Here is a 22,050-nt window from a genome sequence, read left to right as displayed (position 1 = left end):
AAAAGCTATTCAGAGGTTGCACAGAGGAAACACACAAAATCCTCCTCCGCTCTGACAGCATTGTTTTCCTGCATTCAGACAGATCTCAGTTCTTGCCTCCCTTTGGGATGTTCCGTAGCTTTGGGATGTTGATTCACAAGGAACCCTCTAAGGTAAAGTAGGGGAAAGCACTCTTAGAACGGTCAAGGGTTCTTATTCCTAACATACATGGACAGGGCAGGTTTGGGGACTGAGAAGGCCAGAGCTATTTAGAGCAGCAATCCCTGTGCTAACATTAAGGGGATCCATTGTCAACGCGTGGCATGAGGTTTTAGCCTGTACTGCTCTCACCAAAGCCAGTGAGAGCCACATGACTAAAACCTGGTGGGTGGTTTGATGAAGCTGGAGTGAATGGTGCTTCAGTCACATATTGTCATGTTTTATTCCAAGAAAGTGTCTGACTTCCAAAGTGCTCCTATCAGGAGGTTAGGGATACAAGGCTTTCATCTTTAGAGGCCTGTACCTCTGTCTTTGTTCTCTCTACACTCGTGTACACCAGGGCCCAGTGAACATAAAACACTCCCATTCGGACAGGGCAGCATTTTACACTTACCCTGTACTAGTGTAAGCGGTTGCAGAAGGTGCAGAGCAACAGCAAATGGGGCCCTGTGTGAGCAGCTTGAATCCAGCAGAGGTCAGTAGTTAGCACAAGCGTTTGTTATCTGGTGGCTGTTTGCTGACCTATATGAAATGAATTGGAGGTATCAGTCCGGCTCCTAATGGGCAAGCATCTATCTAAAAAATAAAGTCATCTGTCCACACCACAAATGCAGAGTAAGTAAAAGATTCTCCTGAGTTGTAGGATGGTTGTGTGCCTTACAGGTGAAAGAAATAGTGGGGGAAGGGAATCATGTGACTGTGTCTGGTCACTCTGTACCAGTTTAATAACAAAACACTATCTGTCTTGCTTCTGGATGGGGCAAACCCATGCACACACAGCCCTCCTGTTTGCTGTGTACTAACTCTCATTCCCCCCCACTCCCTCACCCCCTTTTTGGCAGTCTTAGCCAAAGACAAGGACTGAATGGCCCTTGGAGACTAAACTCCCATCTCTCCCTCAGCGGTGGCTAATGTATATCTCCTACTATTTGTTACTCCCATAAGCTTTGAAATGCAGTGAAATCAGAACAGTGGTGGGGGAGAAATGACACTGTGGGTAGAGTGACAAGATTTGTGAATTTAAAAGCTGTGACACCTTCCTTACAATTGTCCAGGGGGCAAGGGAGTTGCATTGGGAGGGTCTTGGCAGCTAGAAGGGGGAATCGGATAGAGTCACACATTTGGATGCGTTTAGGGTTAGTGGCCAGAGCGGGTGGGAGAGGATGGATATGGGCATTTGTTACCAGGCAGTGAGGAATGACGGTGACTGGATCTGGGGCAGGTGTTACTAGGGAGTGATGGGTATGGATGTAGGGTAGGTCAGTAAGGGTTAAATGGGCATGGACTGAGAATACATATCATCCAGGGAGGCAGAGGTTGTGGGGGGATTGAGTTTGGGGCTCAGGTCACACACAGAATGGGGTTCATTTCTTTCTCTCCTTTTTCCCCAACCTTCCCCCCTCCCCCGGTCATTCATTCTCCCATTTTAAGCACCTCCTTACCCATTATGGTTTTCATCTGTCTCTCTGCCGGCCTCTTGAAGCTGCCCATGCTACTTCACGCAGCAGGAGGCGCAACTTCGAAAGACTAATGGAAGAACTGAGGTAGCTAGGCTCTGAAATCACCACTAAGGTAGGGCAAGGAGCAGGCACCAGCAAAGTGTGGCAGGAGGAAAGGATGAAAGAGGAAGAGTAGATGAGGAGCAAGGGTGGGGGTGGGGATTGAATGGAAGGAGTCCCCAGTTTCTAACTGCCAGAGCCACGGGCTCTCCCCGAGAATCTGGCTGGACTCCTGCATCAGGCGCCACCAGCAGGAGCAATTCTGCAAATGGAAATTAACTGACAGTTATGTTGGTGATGCCTAAGACAGAATAGACTCCCACTCATTCTCCTGTAGCTCTGTTGGCTCTGTAGGGCTAATGGAAGCAAAACCAAGTGTGAGCTGGTATGACTCAGAGAAGACCAAAGAGAAGGTCTGTTGAGCAAGAGGGGCCTGTTTATACATACTTACTTTTCTGACGGTAACTGCATTTTAAAAGCTGTGTCCCTTCTGCTAATCAAGGACCCTGGACCAAGGACCGTTTTAGTGGATGAGAGTGGTGGTTCACTGGATCTGTTTGATTCTCCATAGTAGAGCCCAGTTGAGCATGCTGTTTTTGGTATACAGTCTTTGCTCCCTTTTGTGTGCCCTTTGGAGGCTGGCACTCTAAACAATGAAGGGTAGAGACAATGTGTTATGTACAGCAGGCAGGGTGGAGCTCCAGACGGGACTGGGGGGAGTTGTGACACAGCAGCTCCCACGTTACACTGGGTGGCACCTGAACTACTACTTTGGTTTTTCTGGTTCTGATTTCATTTCTGCTAAAAGGAAGCTGTTCTAAAGCTGTCTCAGCCAGGACAGGAGCCAGCTAGGAGACTCAGAAACCATCACAAGAGGCCATCTTTTCTCACTAATTTCTTCTTCCTGTTTTCCATCCAAGTTAGTACCCACAGGGCCAAATTCCCTGCCAAAAAGGTACCTTATTTGGATCACGGTGATACAGAAGCCCTGTGCTGACTCAGTCTGCCGTTGATCTTATGAGAAATTATTCTCCTGAGATTTTCAGAAGACTTTTCCCCTTTAGCCCTTTCCCCATTCCTCAAGCCCTTGGCTGAATGGAGGTGGATAATATGGCATCGTCTTCCTTCAGAATTTCATAAATGAATTTCCCTTTCCCTTCTTCCTGGCTGAACAGCTGAAACAGAATCAATATGAGCTTGCAATGCAATATAGTGGTAATATTAGCCAATATGATTTTGGGCTGAATGCACAGAAACATCTGGGCAGTGCAGGGAGGTAATAGCTAATATGTTTCTCATGCTACTATACCTGGCATTCTGAGTTCATTTCTGGGCACCTCCATAACAGAAATGTTTACAACAACTGGAGGGATTTCAGAGAACAACAATCAAATGACAAAGGGGCTGAAAAGACTAATTTATGTGGAAAGATTAAAATAAGTAATGCATAGTTTGGCTGAGCAGCAACTAAGGATGCCAGACATATAGCCCTCTACAAAGGTGTGAAGGGTATAAACATTGAGGAGAGGAAGGGATAGTTTAGAGTGGTCCAAGGTGGCATTAGTAGGAGTAATGAGATAGAATATTTAGGCTATCAGGAAATTCTTCCCGGCAGTGAGTTCTATTAGACTGTAGAATAGTCTTGCAATGGAAGTGGCAGAAGCCCTATTGTTTGGGTCACTTAAAAGTAGTCTAGACAAAGCATTGAACAATGCACTCTAGAGCACGGGTTCACAAACTTTTTTCCCTGAGGCACCATGGCCCACTATTAACACTTCTTGAGGGAAATTATTAATTTTAATTATTACATACATATAAACTATAACACTGTAAGTAAATAATATGTATGTTTCCTTTTCATTTTAATGTAAACAATTGCAATGATAGAAATCTCTAGAAATATGCACTCAAAGAAACGCTTCAAGATCTTTGAAACCAAACAGTTTTAGTAAAACTACACTTTTGAAAAAATGTTGAAAGCAAAATGTGGTGTTCAAATAGGGAAAACACAATGTATAAATGTACAATGCATAAAACTGAACAATAAGCAACACAGCGTTAAAATTGTTAAACACGTGTTGTTATTGATTTTAAAATAAAATAGGTGTCCAACTTTGAACACTTTCTGGTGTTTTCTGTTTTTTTAGTGTAAAATCTGAATTTCTGTGCTGTGTAAGTAAAACCCAACCCTGCTCTTTACTAATTAGTAAAGAATCAAATATTATAAATAAAAATATAAAATAACAGTTATAACACACATTTTCTTCCCATTTTCTGTATTTTTTTGGCTGGCTTATTTTATGTAGCTGTGGATGGTCTGGGACTTTCATTATCTTCTCCACCAGTGCACTCTTCTCATTTTTGAAAAATAAATAAATCCATGTCGGATTGAAATACTGCTTGCCAATTTTTACAGTTGTAAATGGCAGACTGTATGTTGCTAGGTTATCTTGCAGTGCGACGCACCGTTGTACTCGCGAGAATTAAACTTGACATATTGCAGCTTGGTTTTTAAGTAAATAAATATTTCCCCCCTATACGCTGTCCAACATATACAGCTCAAAACATTACATTTATATAGCTTTTATTTGATTACACAAGTCACATTGAGTTAAACATTTAGTAAGAGCTTGCCTGGAGAATGCAGTTGTGCTGGCAGACCGCCCAGAAGCGCTTTGGGCTGTGGTCCACCCTTTGGGAACTCCTGCTCTAGGGAACAAGCCAGCAGTGGCAAAGTGGGTGAACTAGGTGACCAAATGGGTCTTTTCCATCTCCAACCTCTCTGATTCTATCATTCAAAGGAAGTAAAAGCCTCCAGGGCTGGCGACTATTGTGAAGAGCATGGCTCTCCTCATTCTTAACCTTCCTCTCTCCCTTCATCCCCGCCCTCATGTCCTCACCAACATCTCCATAGCAACACTGTGTTGCTAAAGAATAGAGAAGACATCTAAATATAGCTGCCAAATCTCCATGCCTACAGCTAAAAGCCTAGAGTAGTACTAGGCTGCTAATGCAAGACAGTAGAGAATGCACAATGGACAAGAACTGAGAATGATTCGGTGGGATTGCCAGCCGGGCCCTGAAGTCATTTCCAGTCGAATGCCTGTTTCATATGCATGCAGGGCATCCAAAGACATTTTGAGGCAGTTCAGTCCTCCATCTAAATTCCAGGGGATTTCCAGTCATTCAGCCTACTAGATTTCTGGGTACATGTTTTAAAGAAAACAAAATAACCTCCAGTGCTTCATCAGGCTATCAGAAGCCATGATAGGTTTTGACATCGCAGCCTCTTGCAATAATACATAAAACTAAAGTGGAACAGGAGAAATTAGAGGATATGCAAGTCTTAAACAAGGAATCAGGGTTGTTGTCTTTTTCCTTTTTCTTATATTCTGAACTGGCTAAGGGCAATTCCAACGGGGCTGTTTTTTAAAACTGGACCTTAATAAAAGAAAAAATGTTTGTGCAATGATGCAAACGTTACAGAGAGACTGGGTGGGATATAGAACCTTTCACTTCCAGGCCACTGGGTCAAACCAAACCCTGGTAGGTATTGACAAAATTTTGTTTGTATTGTGAGCTCTGTAAAATGAGTCAATAGTCTCGGTCTAATTTTTAGGAGTCAGGTACTCATATTGCATTGGGAACTAGTTGGCAAACTCAACAGAGAGCTCAAAGTACGAATGAGCCATGAAGACCAAACTTCCCTCTCACTCCTAGAAGTGGCCCTTACTGGTCATTATTGAAGCAAGTTGGTGGCTCAATGTAAAAAACCCTGCACTGCAGCTGTCCAGGCCGTTATCTGTTCTGTGTGTAAATAGAAGACTTCAGTCTCCAGAGCTGATGGGCTGGAACTTTCATAAACATTTAAATGGATTTTTGAATGGAGAATTTAAGCAAAGATCACACACAGGACTTGAAAGGTTCATAGTGACAACTGGATTTAAAAGAAGAGAGCCAGGGAAAAAATGTTGAAAGTGGCTAGTATAACACCATCCAGCTCACATGTTCCCTCTCAGACAATCAGAATGAAGGATTCTGCTGAAGGAGAGCAATATCAAGAAGAATTGTTCTTCCCTCTTTTGCAGAAGTTTTTAAGCCGAATTGCTGTGTCTTTCGTGGTAAAAGAATCCTTGGTATTAGACAGTTTTATTGTGTTTGAAAAATTGAAATACAGAGTGCTTTGGAAACTTATTTATCTGGCAGAACCTCGCTGATTCTACTAAGCTCACAGAGCATTTTCTTGTGCTTTCCCAGCATGTCTTTTGTAGCCCTGCCAAGCTCCCTGTGTTGAGTGGGTGACAGCTACCATTTAATAGGTTGGCTGCTGACTCGTGTGGTTGACACGTGGGGATGTGTTGCATCTCTAGTGTTGTCCTAAGTACTGTATGGACAACTGTAGGTTACCTTTAAAAATTCTCAGGAAGACTAAAAGGGGTTAAAAAGCTCACCTGCATGTCTAGTAACATAAGGGGTCTGATTTTTCTTTGCCATTCACTTTCTATAGTCATTTACACATTTGCAAAGTGCATATGAAATGCTACTGTGCTGAATTGGTGAGGATTCAGCCCCACTTTGCCCAGATGTAAATGTCAGTCCAGGGTGCAAGGCAGGGGAGAACAAGGCCCCATGTGTAGGCTGCCTCCCAAATTAACCTGAGGGAATGCAATCTCTTCAGATTGTGCAGTGGCCCAAGATGCACCAGAACTGGGAATGTGATGCTGACTATAAATGGAAAGTGAAACTGACCAGTTTAGTTTCACTGTCCAAACTGAGTGAAGGGCAAAAGTTTAACCGATATCATCAGTGCTGAAAAATAAATTAAGATCATTACAGCGCTTTCACCATTAATATTCTAAGGGGTGATAACACAAGGATAGACCTTTTTAAAAAAAAATGATGGCTTTGGTCTAGACTGTGTCCCTTTTAATTACCAAGTGCCAGCTGCTAAAGCATTTCCCCATAGCTCTAATTGAAACACAGGCCAGTTTACTAATTAGCCAAGATTATAAGGGGAATACACACAAGCAAATTGCTTTTTCTGTCAATATTTCTTTCTTCTTCCTACTGAGTCCTGGTACAACATGAGCAATCTCTTCCCGCCCAACCAGGTTAGATGGCAAGGTTCTCTACTCCCTACGGCACGGAGCCACACACAGATCAGAGGGGTGGAGTGGGGTGGAGGAGCAACATAGGATTTCAAGCAGGGCTGCCTGTTTTCAACCCATGATGCAGCAGCCTTGTGTGAGGGCAGTGTACAATGGAGCTGGGAAAGTAGGCAACTTCCTCAGCATATACCTTCTCACTCTGTATGACCATCTGCTTCAGAGAGACTGATGCTTGAGGTTCTTTGCTCTCTGACCCTCACTCAGTGTAAGGAGAGGGGGCAGATTCGGTGTGGTGTGGTGCAGCCCAGGAACAGGTTGGTGAAAAGCTACCTTTACATTTCCCAGATTCTGGGTTTCTCTGGGGTTCACCTGCACTGCCGAGTGCTCTGGCCAATTCCCCAAGAGCCCACCCCTCCCCTCCGCTGCCTGATTCTCTACGTTGTTGCTTACAAAAGGGAAGCAATGTAGGATACCTATGCTACCCCTGCTCTGGGGACTCTTTCACCCCTTTATGCTTCCAGAATGGCATAAAGGGTGCTAGTGTGGGAGAGAATGTGCCCCAGAGATACTCAAAGCTCCTTTTAAAGCAGGGGCCAGGGTGACAAACCAGTATGAGCAATAGTGTCTACAGCAGATGGCACGTGCTGGATGTGAGGGGGAAATGGGCACTGCACTACAAATAAACTCTGCGCTGAGTGACAAATCCTCTTTAACTTCCTCGTAGGAAGCAGAAAGAGCCCACATTTCACTGCATGTCCTTCATCAGGGCTCAGATGCGCTCTATTCCTTTTCCTCACTGCAGTTGTAATAATACTTTGTGCTTCTATAGCAGCTTTCAGCCGAGGATCTCAAAATGCTTTGCTAATAGTATCTGGGTCTCACAGCTCTCTTGGGAGGGCAAAAAGCAGAGATGGGAATATGATTGAGGTCTCCTGACTCCCATTCCTGTGCTTTAGCCATAGACTCTGCTTCCTCTCCTAAGCAAGGCATACTACAGTAGACCCAATGAAAAGGGCTGTAGATGAAGGGTACTGAGGTAATGTGATGCGGGACAAAAGCCAACAAGTAGGGAGAAGCAAAGTTTTGAAGGCCCTTAAGATGAGGATAAGGAGCTTGAATGTGGTATAATGGAAAATGAGGAGTGAGTGGAGGGATTCAAATAGAATGGAGACATAGAGTGATGGTAAGGAAGATGATCTTAGCAGCTGAGTTTTGTGTGGACAAGAGAAGGTGATGTGGGCTCTAGGGAGGCCAGAGGGTCTGTTACAGCAATCAAGATGGGAGAAGATGAGGACATGGACAGAGGGAAAAGGTTGAATTTTGGAAATGCTACAGAGGCTGAAGGGGCAGAATTTGGACACAGCCTGAATATATGATTCAAGGGGGAGGAGTCAAAGATAACACCCAATAACAGGCCTGAGTGACTGGAGGATGGTGTTGTCAAGAGTGACAGAGAATGGCGGGAACAGAGAGGGTTTGGATGGGAAGATAAGCAGGGACCATGGAGGCAGGAACCAATGGAGGCAGCATGTGCCTCGTTATTCCAGAGCTGCCAGGGACCAGTTCAGCCCTCAGCATAGGCTGGGGCAGCCTTCTGTTGAACCCCAGCTACCATGAACTCTGTAGGCCTACGGCAGCTGAGGAATAGCGAGGCAGCAGCATGCCTGTAATTAGAAGAAAACAAGCCAGTAGTGAGAGGTGTCAATGGAGACAGGTTGAGAGTGGACGAGGGGAATGCAATGGGATGGTTTGGCACATGGGAGTATGGTTGAGTAGAAATGTATATAGTATAATTCCAGTTATCTGAATTCCTTCTATCCAAAAATCCTAATTATCTGAATCTATAGCATGTCCCCATGTAGCCCTGCATCTGAAGAAGTGAGGTTTTTACCCACGAAAGCTTATGCTCAAATAAAGCTGTTAGTATTTAAGGTGCCACCGGACTCCTGTTTGTTTTTGTGGATACAGACTAACACGGCTACATCCTGATAATTGACATCCGTTTATACAAACACCCACTTATCCCAAAGTTTCAGGTGACCCCCCCCCAGGCCATTCGGATAAATGGGAGTGTACTGTATTTGGAGCTGAATGGCTTTGGGGCAACTCATCTGAAAGGTGGGTGGGAGGGAATAGAGATGGGGCATTTCTAACTACTGGGTGGGAGTAGAAGGGAAATGAATTTGAAACAAATGACGCATGAAAGTGAGAAGAGAATGAGAATAGGGTACCTATCACAGGGTGAGTGAGTGAGTATGAATTTTGGGCATGCATCATGGCTAGAATAGAAATTCTTTGCTAGCTCAGGTGGTAGAAGCTGTGGTCTTAGAGCAGGAGGACTGAGCTCTATCTGCAGTGCCCTACTGAAGTTCAGAAAGCCATGGTATGATAACCAACTAGATGCCAAGGGAGCTACTTAGAAACCATGGTAATGGGCACTACATTCCTGGGATTGTGTTATGTTGCTTGAAGCCTAAGGATGAAAAACTCCAATCATGACGACTTGTTGTTAAAGATTCCCTGATACTTTTCAGAAGCTGAAGGATGTTACCCCTGGTGTCCTGGCCTCATTCTATACTCAGTAATTGCATTCTCCCTACCTGCTGTAATCCCTCCCCCCATTTCAATTAGATGCAGTGTTCTTCACTTCCTGACTTACACAATTTTGTTGAGCTCAGTTTTATTTCCCATCCAAAAATCACACAGACGTATCCTCTTAGCCTCCACAGCAATAATTCCTACAAGTGAGAGTCTCAACAGAGACAAAGATACTCAGTATTTTCTAGCACATTAATCAAATAACCATCCAGTTGTTTCCTTATGTGTTTGAAGCAGAGGCATTGTCAAATAAAATGATTTTATAGATTACTCTCTCCACTTTTCAGATGGAGAATTTAGCAACGTCGTGAACATAAAGTCTTTTAGGCGAAGATCAATGTCTATTCATTTCATCTTCTGCTGCTTACTGCAGAAAGTCTCATGCAATGTTAAGTTGCTCCTAAGTGGAGCTTGCCCTCCCTCTGGAGTTCTGAAACCAACGATTATTATTAAGCATATATTTAAAGCAGGAGTGCCCAAACGGTGCCATCTGAGGGCTACATTGGCAAGTGCCAGAGCCCAATTTATGTTCGATAAAATAGAGGAGGTAGCAGATGCCCTTATTGTCAGTATGGATGTGTGACCCCTGGTGACTACAGAGTCCAGCTTGCCATGCTGCATCCTGGGCCGATTGGCGTTGATTGGACTTCTCCCGAAAAAGCTGAAGGCAGCCATTGTGGGACATTACAGGCCACGCTTTGGCCACCCCAGATTTCAAATCACAGGTTGTGCAATCTGCACGTGTGGTTTTTAGAGAAGAGATTTGTCTATATATTTAAAAGATTAAAACTCTTTCAGGAGTAAAAAAGCTACCCGGCTACAAAAGCTCCCTGTGTCTATGCTGAAATGCTGCAGCAGCCATGCCCTTTCAAATTCTGCACGGGCATGCGGCGGCGTATCTTCCCTCAGTCATTCAAGAGCAGGATGCTTGGCAGTGTCGTGCTTGGAATCTTACCTGAAGCTTCTTGTAAATGTGAAATGTATCGGGTCAGCTGATCTGGCCTGGAAATCTCGCAAGAACAAGGGATCTCTGGAGAGATTGATGATGCTTTCTGTCTGGCCAGAAATAGCTCTGTCACTCTTTTTTCGGTGTCTGTGCCTCCAGGCCCAGTCTGAACCCAGGCAGGAGAGGTTAACTAAACTAACCTAAAAACATACAGAGCCTAATTGAGACCGGGGGAACTCCATTGACGTCTGAATTAAAACGCTTCTTACACCATGTCTGACTTTGGCCCTTGAAGGTTCAAGTTCATTTGAGTCTGTCTGAAGGTTTGTGTGGGTTCTTGGTTTTGAAGATTGGTTCATCAGTCCCTGATGCCTGCCGTGGCATTTAAAGGAGGCTTTTGATTGCCAGGACAGACTTTTGGGTAGCCGTTGTTATTCTCAGCTGCCCAGCTGTCAGAGGTACATCTTGTCCATAACAGAGCTGTCACACAGAGGGAGAAAGGACAGGAAGTATCCCCTTCCCATCCCCCAGTGCAACTGAATCAAAGGTTTGTGAGAGAAAGCTGCCCAGTTGATCCAGGTGCTCCTCAGATCTCACTCTTTCCATGAAGGTGAATGCATTGTCGGGCCTGTTACAGTGAAAACCCCCTTGTGCCTCAGGCTGCCTCGATTAATTTCAAGAGACTGTCACAGTATTCTTGCAGCAAATGTTCCCGAGCCTCCCTCTCCCACTTGCTCTCTTCCTGTCAGTGTCCTTCTGTCACACCTCTCACATGAACATGAAGTTTTCCCAGAGTGGTGTTATGCTCCAGTCTCTCTATCCATCCATCTCCCTGGTTCTCCATGCACTACTAGGAAATAGCTGTCAGGCCAGCTGCAGCTAAGATACAGGTGACAATATTGCAATATGCATTTTGGCCTTAAGAAAATTAACCAGAGCAAAGTGTGTGTCTGCAGTTCAATTTGCTTTTATTGAATATGAAAGGTACCCCGGAAACGGAAGTCTTTTGTAGTTACAGAACATGTAGCCTGGGTAGTGGCAGTGCAACGCTGCCCTGCCAGTGCAATTGAACCCAGACCTGGAGTAATCACCCTCCTAGGGTGAGAAAGCATTTCAGCCTCTGTATAGTCAACCTTTTTGCTGAAGTAGTCAGAAAGGGTGCCAGCCATTTGTGATGCAGGTGTTTATCCACAAGGAAGCAGACCGATGCATTTATTGTAGGCTGCTGAGCAGCCGTCAGATAGTAATAGCTTTGTGAGTACTAAGATGAAATATTATATAATACATCACCTATCCCCAAAGCCATCCTTTCCCCTGAACATTGACCCTCCCTGCACTTTCAAAGAAGCTGCCCCTGAAAACCTTTCATTCTTATCCCTTATTTTTTGCTTCACTCCCCTCTTCCTTGGACATCAATTAACAAGACTGTAAAAACATCCTTGGACTCAAGCAATACTTGAAGAAGATAGGTGGGCTCTGTTAGAGTAATCCACTAGCCCTGCACCTTCTGAGACCTCCAAATTGGTCACAAGTGAAATCATTACGGGGGTAGGGGTATGTCTCAGCTGAGTCTGCAGGGGCCAGATTAAGCTTTGATCTAAGTGGGTTAACTGAAGTTAATTGAGTTGTATCTGCTTACACCATGAGGTAAATTTGGCCAAATCTGTGCGTGTTACAAAATTACTATGCAAAGTAACGGGTCTGTGCTCCTAGCTCCTCTAATCTAAAAGGCCTTGATCTTTTCATCTTTCTCCAGTACATCCATTCAGGTGGAATAGGTATACACAAGCCTCTTACTATAAGGCACAGGATAAAACATTTCCATCTGATCTCATGTCTGTGGTAAGAGGTAGGCATCAGTGTGTGTACTTTGCCCTACAGTCTTCTCACTCTCTCTCCAGAAATCAACTGACAATTTGCTCTCTTTCTTAAGATCCCAAAATGGTGCCAACCTGTATCTTAGCTGCAGCTGGCCTGACAGCTATTTCCTAGTAGTGCATGGAGAACCAGGGAGATGGATGGGTAGAGAGACTGGAGCATAACACCACTCTGGGAAAACTTCATGTTCATGTGAGAGGTGTGACAGAAGGACACCGACAGGAAGAGAGCAAGTGGGAGAGGGAGGCTCGGGAACATTTGCTGCAAGAATACTGTGACAGTCTCTTGAAATTAATTAAGATCCCAAAATGGCTACCCAAAAGTCTGTCCTGGCAATCAAAAGCCTCCTTTAAATACCACGGCAGGCATCAGGGACTGATGAACCAGTCTTCAAAACCAAGAACTTGGCTTTACCTTTGTCTTTTACTGGGTGGGCACAAAAAGGGTATGCCCTGTGGTTCATAGCAAGGCCTTCAGGGTATCAGCCACACGCAGTCAGATCCTTGTGTGATTCACCCAGTCTCCTGGAGACTTTAGGGATATGAATGGCCTGACAAAGAGGAAGCACTCTGACGTTCAAGCCCTCCAGGTCATGTTTGGGAGTGTAAGTGTCTTATCAAATTCTTGAGAAGAGGAATCTGTTTTCCTTGGGATAATAACAGTACCCTTAGTCTTCTGTTTAAGAGCTAGGAAAAAGTGTGTATTTTCTGAGTTCAGCTTGTAGCAAAGGGGAAACCATCATTCTGCTGGATTTGTTACAAAATTCAAAGCTCTTTTTAAAAAAGGAGGGAGGGCAATTTAAAGCTTGAGGGTTCAGTAACAATCCAATCTGTAGCCAAGTTGAGTTGATCTAGAAATTCAGAGGATTTGCTCTCTTGGTTACGTTGCTTCAGAGATTTTACTGACTTTCCTGAAGCCAATTGTTGCCTTGGAGTTAAACTTTAATGTTGAGGAAAACTTGAAAATCTGTCTGTCTTCAAGATCAATCAAAGTGTTCTTCATACTTTCCCTTGGCTTTTTTACTTCATTATATTTCTTTTTTAGCCAAGGTTTTTTTTCTTCCTCACAGCCAGCTTCAGTCTCAGTGAAGTCCTAATGATTGCTACATTGCTAATATCACAATCATTTCCGTAAGAGCTCACACATTAGAGTATCAATATTTTATATGCATCCTGGAGACCTAATTCCTCTATCCAGAGAACAGGTTCATCCCAGACAGCAGCAGTGTAAGCTTTTCACACACCCTGCCTCATGCAGAGTGTGTCTCAGCCCACACATGGAAGGACCCACCTTTAGGAAGAAGAAGTTGTTTAGTTTCCAGGGTCTGTTGAATTCTGGGTGCTCTTTTTAAGCCTTCCAGCATAGGTGTGGGTTGTGATTTTGTCATTACTCTCCACCAGATTGATTTTGTGTGGGCCATTGAACAGATGTCAAATGGTGGTAACTTTTGATCACTACTGAACTTGGCTGGATTTGAATGAGCGGCATTAAAGATTATTATTTTCCTGCAGGATGACTCAGAAGCAGAAGCTGGGTTATGAGGGAAATGGTTGTTATTTGCAAACATATAACCTATATAGTGTTCAGTTTGCCTGCTTGTATGTTGTGTGCAGGGACCATTTCAGCAGCTCTGATCCAATTTGAACGAGCACAGTGTCATTCAAGTTGATTTTTTTCCTGTAGATGCTAGTCAAGAATAGGGGGTCATCATAGTTTGGGTTTTAATTTAAAAACCAAAAGAAGCAATACCTATACAGCATGTGACTCAATAAGTTTGTAGTATGCAAACCAACTAAAATCAGCTGTATTGTATGACTGACTGAGTTACCTCTGATGCTGTACTACCACTCTCAGAGAGCGAGCTATTGGAAAGGACAGCAGCAGAAGCAACACAGGGCTTGGGAGAGTGGGAGCAGCCTGCAACAGGGATACCATACCACTTAGTCTTCAATGATTAGAAAACAGGAACGCACATAAGCACAAGGTAAAAATGATGACCAGGGCAGACAATGCGAGGGACCCTGACTCTGCAGCCACCAAGTTACTCTTGCCTAGTGAAAGGAGTAAAGCCTAAGATGGGATCATGTGGCTAAGGGCCTCATTAGCTTGCTGGGGATTGCACTTAAAGTTTCATCCATTTCTTAAGACACAATTGTTCTCTGCCCACATCCTATCCCTTTATTGCCTTGTGCACTTCTGAGTAAAGGAGCCAGCATACAAGAGTCTTGAGATTATAACTTTTCATGATGGCTAACTGCATGTAACCTATAACCTTGTTTGTTCCCATTCTTAGCCTACACTCACGCTTGAGGCAGAATGCATCATGGAATCACAGGGTTAGAAAGAACCGCAAGGGTCATCTAGTCTAACCCCCTGCCAAGATGCAGGATTTGTTGTGCCTAAACCATCCAAAACAGATGGCTCTCCAGCCTCCCTAGACAGTCCGTTCCATTATCCTGCTGTTCTTACAGTTAGGACGTTTTTCCTGAAATTTAATCTAAATCTCCTGTGCTGTAGTTTGAACCCATTGTCTCTTTTCCTGCTTTCTGTGGCAAAAGAGAACAACTTTTTAAGGCAGACTTTCAAGTATTTGAAGACCACAATCATGTCTCCCTTCAATCTCCTCTTTTCCAAACTAAACATACGCAGTTCCTTCAGCCTTTGCTCAGATTACTTGCATTCTATCCCTTTGAACACCTTTGTCACTTGCCTCTGGATCCTTTCCAGTTTCATTACATCCTTTCTATACATTGGTGACCAAAACTGGAGACAGTACTCCAGCTGAGATCTAACCAGTGCCAAGTAGAGTAGTACTGTCATTTCCCATGACTTGCATGCTGCGCCTCTGTTAATGCAACCTAAAATTGCATTTTCTTTTTTTGCAACAGCATCATTCTTCCAGCTCCTGAGTATATGTATGTGTTTGTCTGCACACATTAGTGTGAGTGTGTACACACACACACTTATCAAACAGTTAATAATTAAAAGAATGTAAAGGCAACAAAAAGAAGCACCCAAAAACCATGATATGCTCAACTAATGTTTTCTCTTCGGAATTCTATAGGTGGTGGGTTTTGGTGGATTTTTTTTTTAAAGAAAATCTCTAAAGAAATCCTTTCCTCTGGAATTATATGCTAGACAGTAATAGAACATTCTGTACTTTATAAAATGTGCACTCAGTAAGTCATTGCTTCATCGAGGGCATAATTTTGAGTATTCAGTTTGCAGAGGAAGAAATCGTATAAAATCAGGCATTCCACGAACGCCCTCAAGAGATCATATTCCACACACGCTTTCTCATTAAATGAGAATATCTCCTTGTCTTACATATTCATGCATAGTATCAACGGAACACTGAGACGCTGTTTGTAAAACCTGTTGTCATATAACAAAAACAGAACAAAACAGTGTTCATTCATGAAGTGTGTTTTCTAAACTCTGAAAACTTGGACAAATCCAAATGGATTCATATTGCGCCCCAGAAAGGTACATCAATGAAGCAGAGACTATGTCTTTCACAAATTTTAGGCTTCTAACCTACTGGAGCTGTTCAAAAGGAGGTTACAGAAATTGTTGTAAAATGACAAAATTGTACTTTTTTTTTCAACTCTCTGTATATTTGAACTATTTTGCTCAATTTTTTCAAAATATTCTCTCATGGGCTGAGGAAAAAACCTGGACAATTTCAGCTTTTAAAAGTAAAAGTTCATAAAAGTTGTAAGTTAAGTGAAAAAGACCCACTGGAATGGTAACCCTCAGGCAGTGTTAACGACCAGTACACCTACACACTGTGGATGGGATTTTCAAAACCTGTCAGAGTTAGCCCATCACTAGCCACTTTTGAAAATCCTAAAAGAGAGAAAAAGATCATACAGACAGATCAGATGTAGATCTAATCCACAGAAAACTGAAAAAACATTTGCAGAGTGTCATGGGCCCAGTCAACATTCAATTAAAGAAACAAACAAACCCACCAGTCAACCTGTGTAGGCCCCATGTGCTGCTAAGCATTTCCAAAGACGCATAGACAGTATGCCACAAAATTATTGTGAAGAAGTCTCAGCACAGTACTCAGGTTTTCATCAGAGACACCTTGTTTAAAATCCTATGTCCTTCAAGCTGCGTTGGTGGAGACTGAAACGTCCAGAGAAAGGAGATGAGACTGTCTAGCATTAATACACAATTTCTGTACAGCAAGTGATTGCAAAAAATCAGGATGATTTAATGTAGTAAGAAGGATTACAAGTGATTCCTCTTGCATATTTGTAATGATGAAAGACAGTGAAAGCTCATCAGTCTCTATTTTGCCTCCTAGCCTATAATATGAAATCAATGGATGACTAAGAGGGCTAGATCAAACTGAGAACCACTAAAAGGAGCGGCCTTCCACGGTGTAGTCGGACTGTAGAACCTATTAGGCGGTAGGCCATTGAGTCAAATGCTGCGGCTGGACATTTGTAGGAGGACTAGATAGTCTTATGATGCTTACTAATAGCTGAAGGTATGCAAGCTAAAGTAATGAAGTTTATCAAACTTCATGCTTCATAGTGTACAATGGTCACTTGCAGGTATCCAGAAGGAGTCTTCCCCCAATGTTACAGCATTGTATAACTGGCAAATGTTCTTTTTCCTCTATTACTCTTAAGTGAGGCACTTGTCTGAGTCATTACCCAGCAGGCATGGCTCAGTACTTACAGTATTAATCCTGGTCTGGCTGTTGACGAGGTGATATCATGGGAACTGTTTGGTTAACTCTACGACAAAGCCAGGTCTTTTGATGACAGCACAATGCACTTTGGCAGGGGCATCAGCAAAGTGGTTCGGGTTGCAGAGGCACTTGAGTGCAGGGCTGAATGCTTGTCTTTCTGAAGCACTCTTGGGTCTTAAGAAGCTGAAGTAAATTTAGTGCCTGGTGCTTGTAGTCAGTTGGCTGTGTACAATTTTGATCTATATGCAACCAGGACATTAAGACATGAGCAGAGAGCTGCAAGACCTCCGAGATAGTGGATTGAGCCTCTTATTTTTTTCCTTCATAGAACCATAGGGATTTCCTGAATATTTATGAATTTGTGGTTTACTTACTGAGTTAGAGCCTGATCTTCCGGATGGTCAAGTCAACACACTCAAGTTCCATCAAAGTCCATGAGAGTTCTGTGGAGGAAGCAATACCTGCATAGTATTTAGAGATAACTTAAGTGGTAGCTCCATAGAAAACACTGATAACTGACCAGTGACACCAGCTCATTCTCTCATTACAGGAAAGTAAGTAGTTCCTGTCATCTTGGTTGAGGAATGAAGAGGCACCGCTGCATACCACTGATGAATATTTCCAAAGCCAGCTGACTTTATTGGTGGAATATATGTTTGTAGTGTAAGCCACGGTCTCTAGTTTATCTCAAGGTTATTATTACTATTACTGAGTGCTGACATTGTGCTTGCACTGGACATATGTAGGAGATTCAGTCCTTGCCCTGAGGAGTTGCAATCTAGAGCAGTATGACAATACTTTCCAGTTTTCTAACACTGTCTATCCAAGGGTCTGAATGCACATCGCAAACATTAATGGAGGAAACTTCCCAACATTCCTGTGAGTTAGGTGTTAATAACATCATTTTACACATGGGGAAACGGAGGCCCCAAAAGCTACTTACAGAGATAGGAACATACAACACAGATCCCATGATTTCCAGTCCTGTGATTTAACTGCATGACTTCTCCTTCTTTTCTGCACACAGACACAACAGGTTAGACGCATTTAATATATCATGTGATGGTCCAAAATTGAGGAGGTGTCGGAATTTTGCAGAGACCATTGTAGGAGGACTGTGCAGAAGAAGCGTGTGTGGAGGAGCGAATCGTTTGGAGGTTAAGTCATTCACAGGCTCAGGGCCCATCATGTGGTGAATTAGCTAGTTGGCTTAGTCTTCAGAGAGAGCTGACCTATGGCTAGAGAAATGTAGGGCATTTGCTACAAATTTCTTATTTCAGAAATGTTAGGTGGAGACAGTTCCAGATTTTAATTGTAACTGCTGTTCACAGAGCTTGCCTACTGAGGGATTTCAGTGTCTCTGCAGTGTTTGGGAGCCCTGAAGTGTATACATACACATATTTATAATGTATAAACACGTGAGCATAGATAATATAAATATAATATATGAATGTCAATGCACACATAAACTGCTTTGCATTAAAAAGTGTGAGAAATTGCACCAGAGTCTGAAAGCATGAGCTCCTTTTACAGTGAGAAAGGAGGGATGTGATTTCATATAGCACTTCCTGCCAGTCAACAAGAAAAAAAGCAAAGTGCAGGTATAATTTACACCCTGAGGCAATCGAGAGCAACACTAAGTGAAAGCAAAACAACACAACTGGCTGAGCCTTCAAGGCATGCAGAGACTGAATTGTGGTGTGTGTGTGTGTGTGTGTGTGTGTGTGTGTGAGTATGTAATTGAGGGAACAGGGACACAGACTGGGAGCAAATCCTTCATCCTTATTCAGTGAAGATGCTCATGGAATTCACGAGCGTTTTGGCTGTATAAGTGTCAGAATTTGCCCCAGAGTCTGCCCAGCACAGCTTGTGGGAACCTCCAGAGGAAGATTGTCCAGTAGAACTCTGATTAGCCAGATTAACCTACTAAATGCTTAGATTGAGGTGATTAAGTTGCAGTATATTCCCATGTGTACAGGGGGCAGGTTTGTTCACTCCTTTTATGGTTTCCTTGTTGAAAGGATGTTTTAGGCCAAATTTTCATACCTATGAGCAAAAATTGTGCCTCTGTGTGTGTGTGTGTGTGTGTGTGTGTGTGTGTGTGTACACCCACTGAGAAACTGTGTGAGAAAAGCATGCACTTGTGTGTGTAAATCAGGTGCAAGGCCGAAGGATTAGTTGCCTTGCAGTTACCCATTTTGTTCTGCCAATGTAAATACACAGGAAGGGGAAGTAAATTTCTCTCCAGGGCCACTTTGAGCCTATTCAAGGGGAGTAAACTTTGACTGTCTAATTTTCCTCTTTTGTTTTTCTTACCCTCTCCCACCCTTGCTTTCCTATCCCCTCCTTCTCCTTATGACACTTATTATTTTTCAATCCACAGCAAAACAGTTCACATCAAGGTAATTGATGATGAGGAGTATGAGAAAAACAAGACTTTCTTCATTGAGCTGATGAGCCCACGCATGGTGGATATGAGTTTACAGAAAGGTGTAGTACTGGTCCTCCAGACTAATGTTAACATTCTTCTTTCCTCTTCTCTTTCTTCTCCTGCCTTCTTTTCTCCTCTGTTTTTTTTCTTTTTCTGTGATTTCTTTTTGTTTTCCAATCGCTCTGTCCTTAACACTGCTGTGCACGCACAAACTTGTCACATGGTACCTATGGGGTTTTAGCCAGATGGGGCACTATCCTGGGAGGGACCTTGGGAAGGGGACAAGATAGAGAGACTGTGTGTGTGTAAGCGAGAGATTAGAATACCACCCCAGCATTGTTGAAATGGCTCTTGGTGGGGTTTTCTATTGCTCCCATTGGCTGGAAGGATTGGACCTTCTGCGCAGCTTGCCCATCTGTGCAGCTTCAGTAGCAAAACATCTACAGGAAGCATACCCAGATTCCTAGAGGAGCTGTCAGCCTGCCTCAGACCCATACTAATAAAAATACAAGAGTCAAAGCCCACATGAAAGCAGCACATTAGTTCTCACAATTTTTAGCCCTGTAGCCCCTGCCCGAGAGCCCGGCCCCAGCTGACCCGGGCTAGCCAAGGCCATGCTGCAGGGCTTTCATCCCCAGATAGACCTACTCAATAGGGGCTGCTGGTGAGTCATGTTTATTAAACAGTTAGAAAACAACTAGAAGCAAGAATCTAAAATATCTGTTGTTTTTAAATAAAAAGTGGGAGGTAAAAAAACCACCCAGTCCCCTCAAAGCCAAATGAGAGCTCCCCCCTGAATGGACAGCCCCCAGCCTCATGAACGCCCATGTGTGTATGTGTGTATGTATGGCTTTCTCTCTGTCCTGCTCCCCACCTCCAGATCCAACGTCTTACCAGTTATGAGAGGGTGGGAGGAGCAATTGGTCCCTCAACTAAAATGTGTTTGATATCTTTGTGGCTGTTTTGCCCTTGGCTATTTCTGATTGGTCAATTCTTAGTCAGCTGATGAGATATTATTACCATGTGACACTAAACTATATGTGCTGCAGAAGTCACCTCCCACTAACCATCAGCAAGGTCCAACCCTCCCCTCCCCCTTCACTCCCTTGCCCACCCCCATCTTCCTCCTCTAATACTTTCCCACTCACCCTAAGAGCAACTACTACCAATGCGCCATATCCAGCAAACAAAACACTGCCCAAGGCAGCAGCAGGAATGGACTGCATGTGAGAATGGACTGCTGCTGCGTCCGCTCCAACCAGCCAACCCACTGTACACGGCTGTCTTTCTTGTTGTCCCTACAGGAAGACCGTAAGGGTTAAAATAGTAGATGAGGAGGAATACGAAAGGCAGGAGACTTTCTTCATTGCCCTTGGTGAACCGAAATGGATGGAACGAGGAATATCAGGTGTGAGATCCTTTTTAAAAACAAACCAAAAGCAACCAAACCCCAAATCCAAAAAAGTAACCCCTTCTTCTCCCTCCCACCCATCTTTTCTTCTCCTCCTCCCCCGTTAGATGAATCACCTTTTATTCTTTTCCCTCCTGTATTCTCGCTCTCACCCTGTTTCGGTGTCATCTCTGCCTTTTAGAGCCTAGCTTATTTCTGATCCTCCTTTTGTGCCATGCTTGGGCCTCGGGCCTTATTAATATCATCAGTTTTGATTGGTTTTATTTTGTTTTGATGACATCTTTGCTGCTACCCCTTCTCTCCCCCTAATGCCAAGACTGAAGGGAGTGAAAAAGAACCGAAAAGAATGTAGTGCATGGCTATCTCTTCAACTCCCCTCTTCAGTACTGTATGTCCCACAGTCCTTCCCTCCTTTGTCCCCAGTCCCTTATGGTGCAGCGTTGAATATTGTTGTTGGGTTCCTCTGAGTCTTTGCTAAAAGCCTGTCCCACACAGCAGGGGAATCACAGTCACAGTGTTTTGGTTTTACAGTAATAATACTTTGCACTTCTCTAGCTTTTTTTCATCCAAGAATCTCCAAGCACTTCACAAATATTCATTCATGGAGCCTCACAACACTTCTGTGAGGTAGGTATGAAGCCTTATTTACACCAGTAAAATGAGGCACAAGGAGGTTAAAGGACTTGGCCAAAATGACACAGCAAGTGAGTGGGAGAGCTGGAAAAGAACTCAGACTCTGAGTATCCAGTTTTACCTGTTATATTGTACTTAAAAATACCTGTATCTGTCTACCTGCCCACACACTCAACCTCTTCCTGTGCCACTGTAATAATCAGTGCATCTTACCATCACCACAGTGGCTCAGGATCTGGCCCACTTTGTGTAATTTTTAAACATAAGCACCTAATGAAAGGATATCCAGATCTCCATTTTGGTATCTGAGCTGGGACCCAGGCAGGTTGATGTGCCTGTCTGAGCGTAATATGGGCACAATCCCATTTTAGGTGCTCCTGTAACAAAGATGCCAAATGGGGCAATTAAGCATCATGTGATTTTAGACTCTTCAAATATATCAAGAACGAGACGATTTCATTTGTCCCAGAGGGTGGTTATTAATGTAAGTCTAAGTCCCACCAGAAATGGATTCTGATTTGGATGACTTGTGTTTTCGGGGGTGGAATGCTTCCCTGCTGGACTCTTAACGTGAGTGCGTCCAAGGTCACCGAGAATTCCTCTCAAGGGCATGCCATCAGTGTCACACAATGCAGAACTG

General features: G+C 43.6%; 1 protein-coding gene across 6 annotated transcripts in view; it reads left to right on the top strand.

The window, feature by feature from the left end:
- The window catches only part of SLC8A3 (solute carrier family 8 member A3), a 193,980-nt gene that overhangs the window by 122,314 nt on the left and 49,616 nt on the right, over positions 1-22,050 (top strand). For 2 of the 6 annotated variants that reach the window (XM_074955565.1, XM_074955564.1), the window contains exons 2-3: positions 19,319-19,425; positions 20,671-20,774. In XM_074955565.1, coding sequence (XP_074811666.1) covers positions 20,756-20,774 — 19 coding nt within the window. In that variant the 5' untranslated portion in view covers positions 19,319-19,425; positions 20,671-20,755. The remainder of the gene's footprint in view (positions 1-19,318; positions 19,426-20,670; positions 20,775-22,050) is intronic. The other 4 variants (XM_074955563.1, XM_074955560.1, XM_074955562.1 and 1 more) reach the window with 2 other exon arrangements.

Source organism: Natator depressus, chromosome 6, assembly GCF_965152275.1.
Source record: "Natator depressus isolate rNatDep1 chromosome 6, rNatDep2.hap1, whole genome shotgun sequence".
Taxonomy (NCBI): Eukaryota; Metazoa; Chordata; order Testudines; family Cheloniidae; genus Natator; species Natator depressus.
This window is presented reverse-complemented; position numbering and strand designations above follow the sequence as displayed.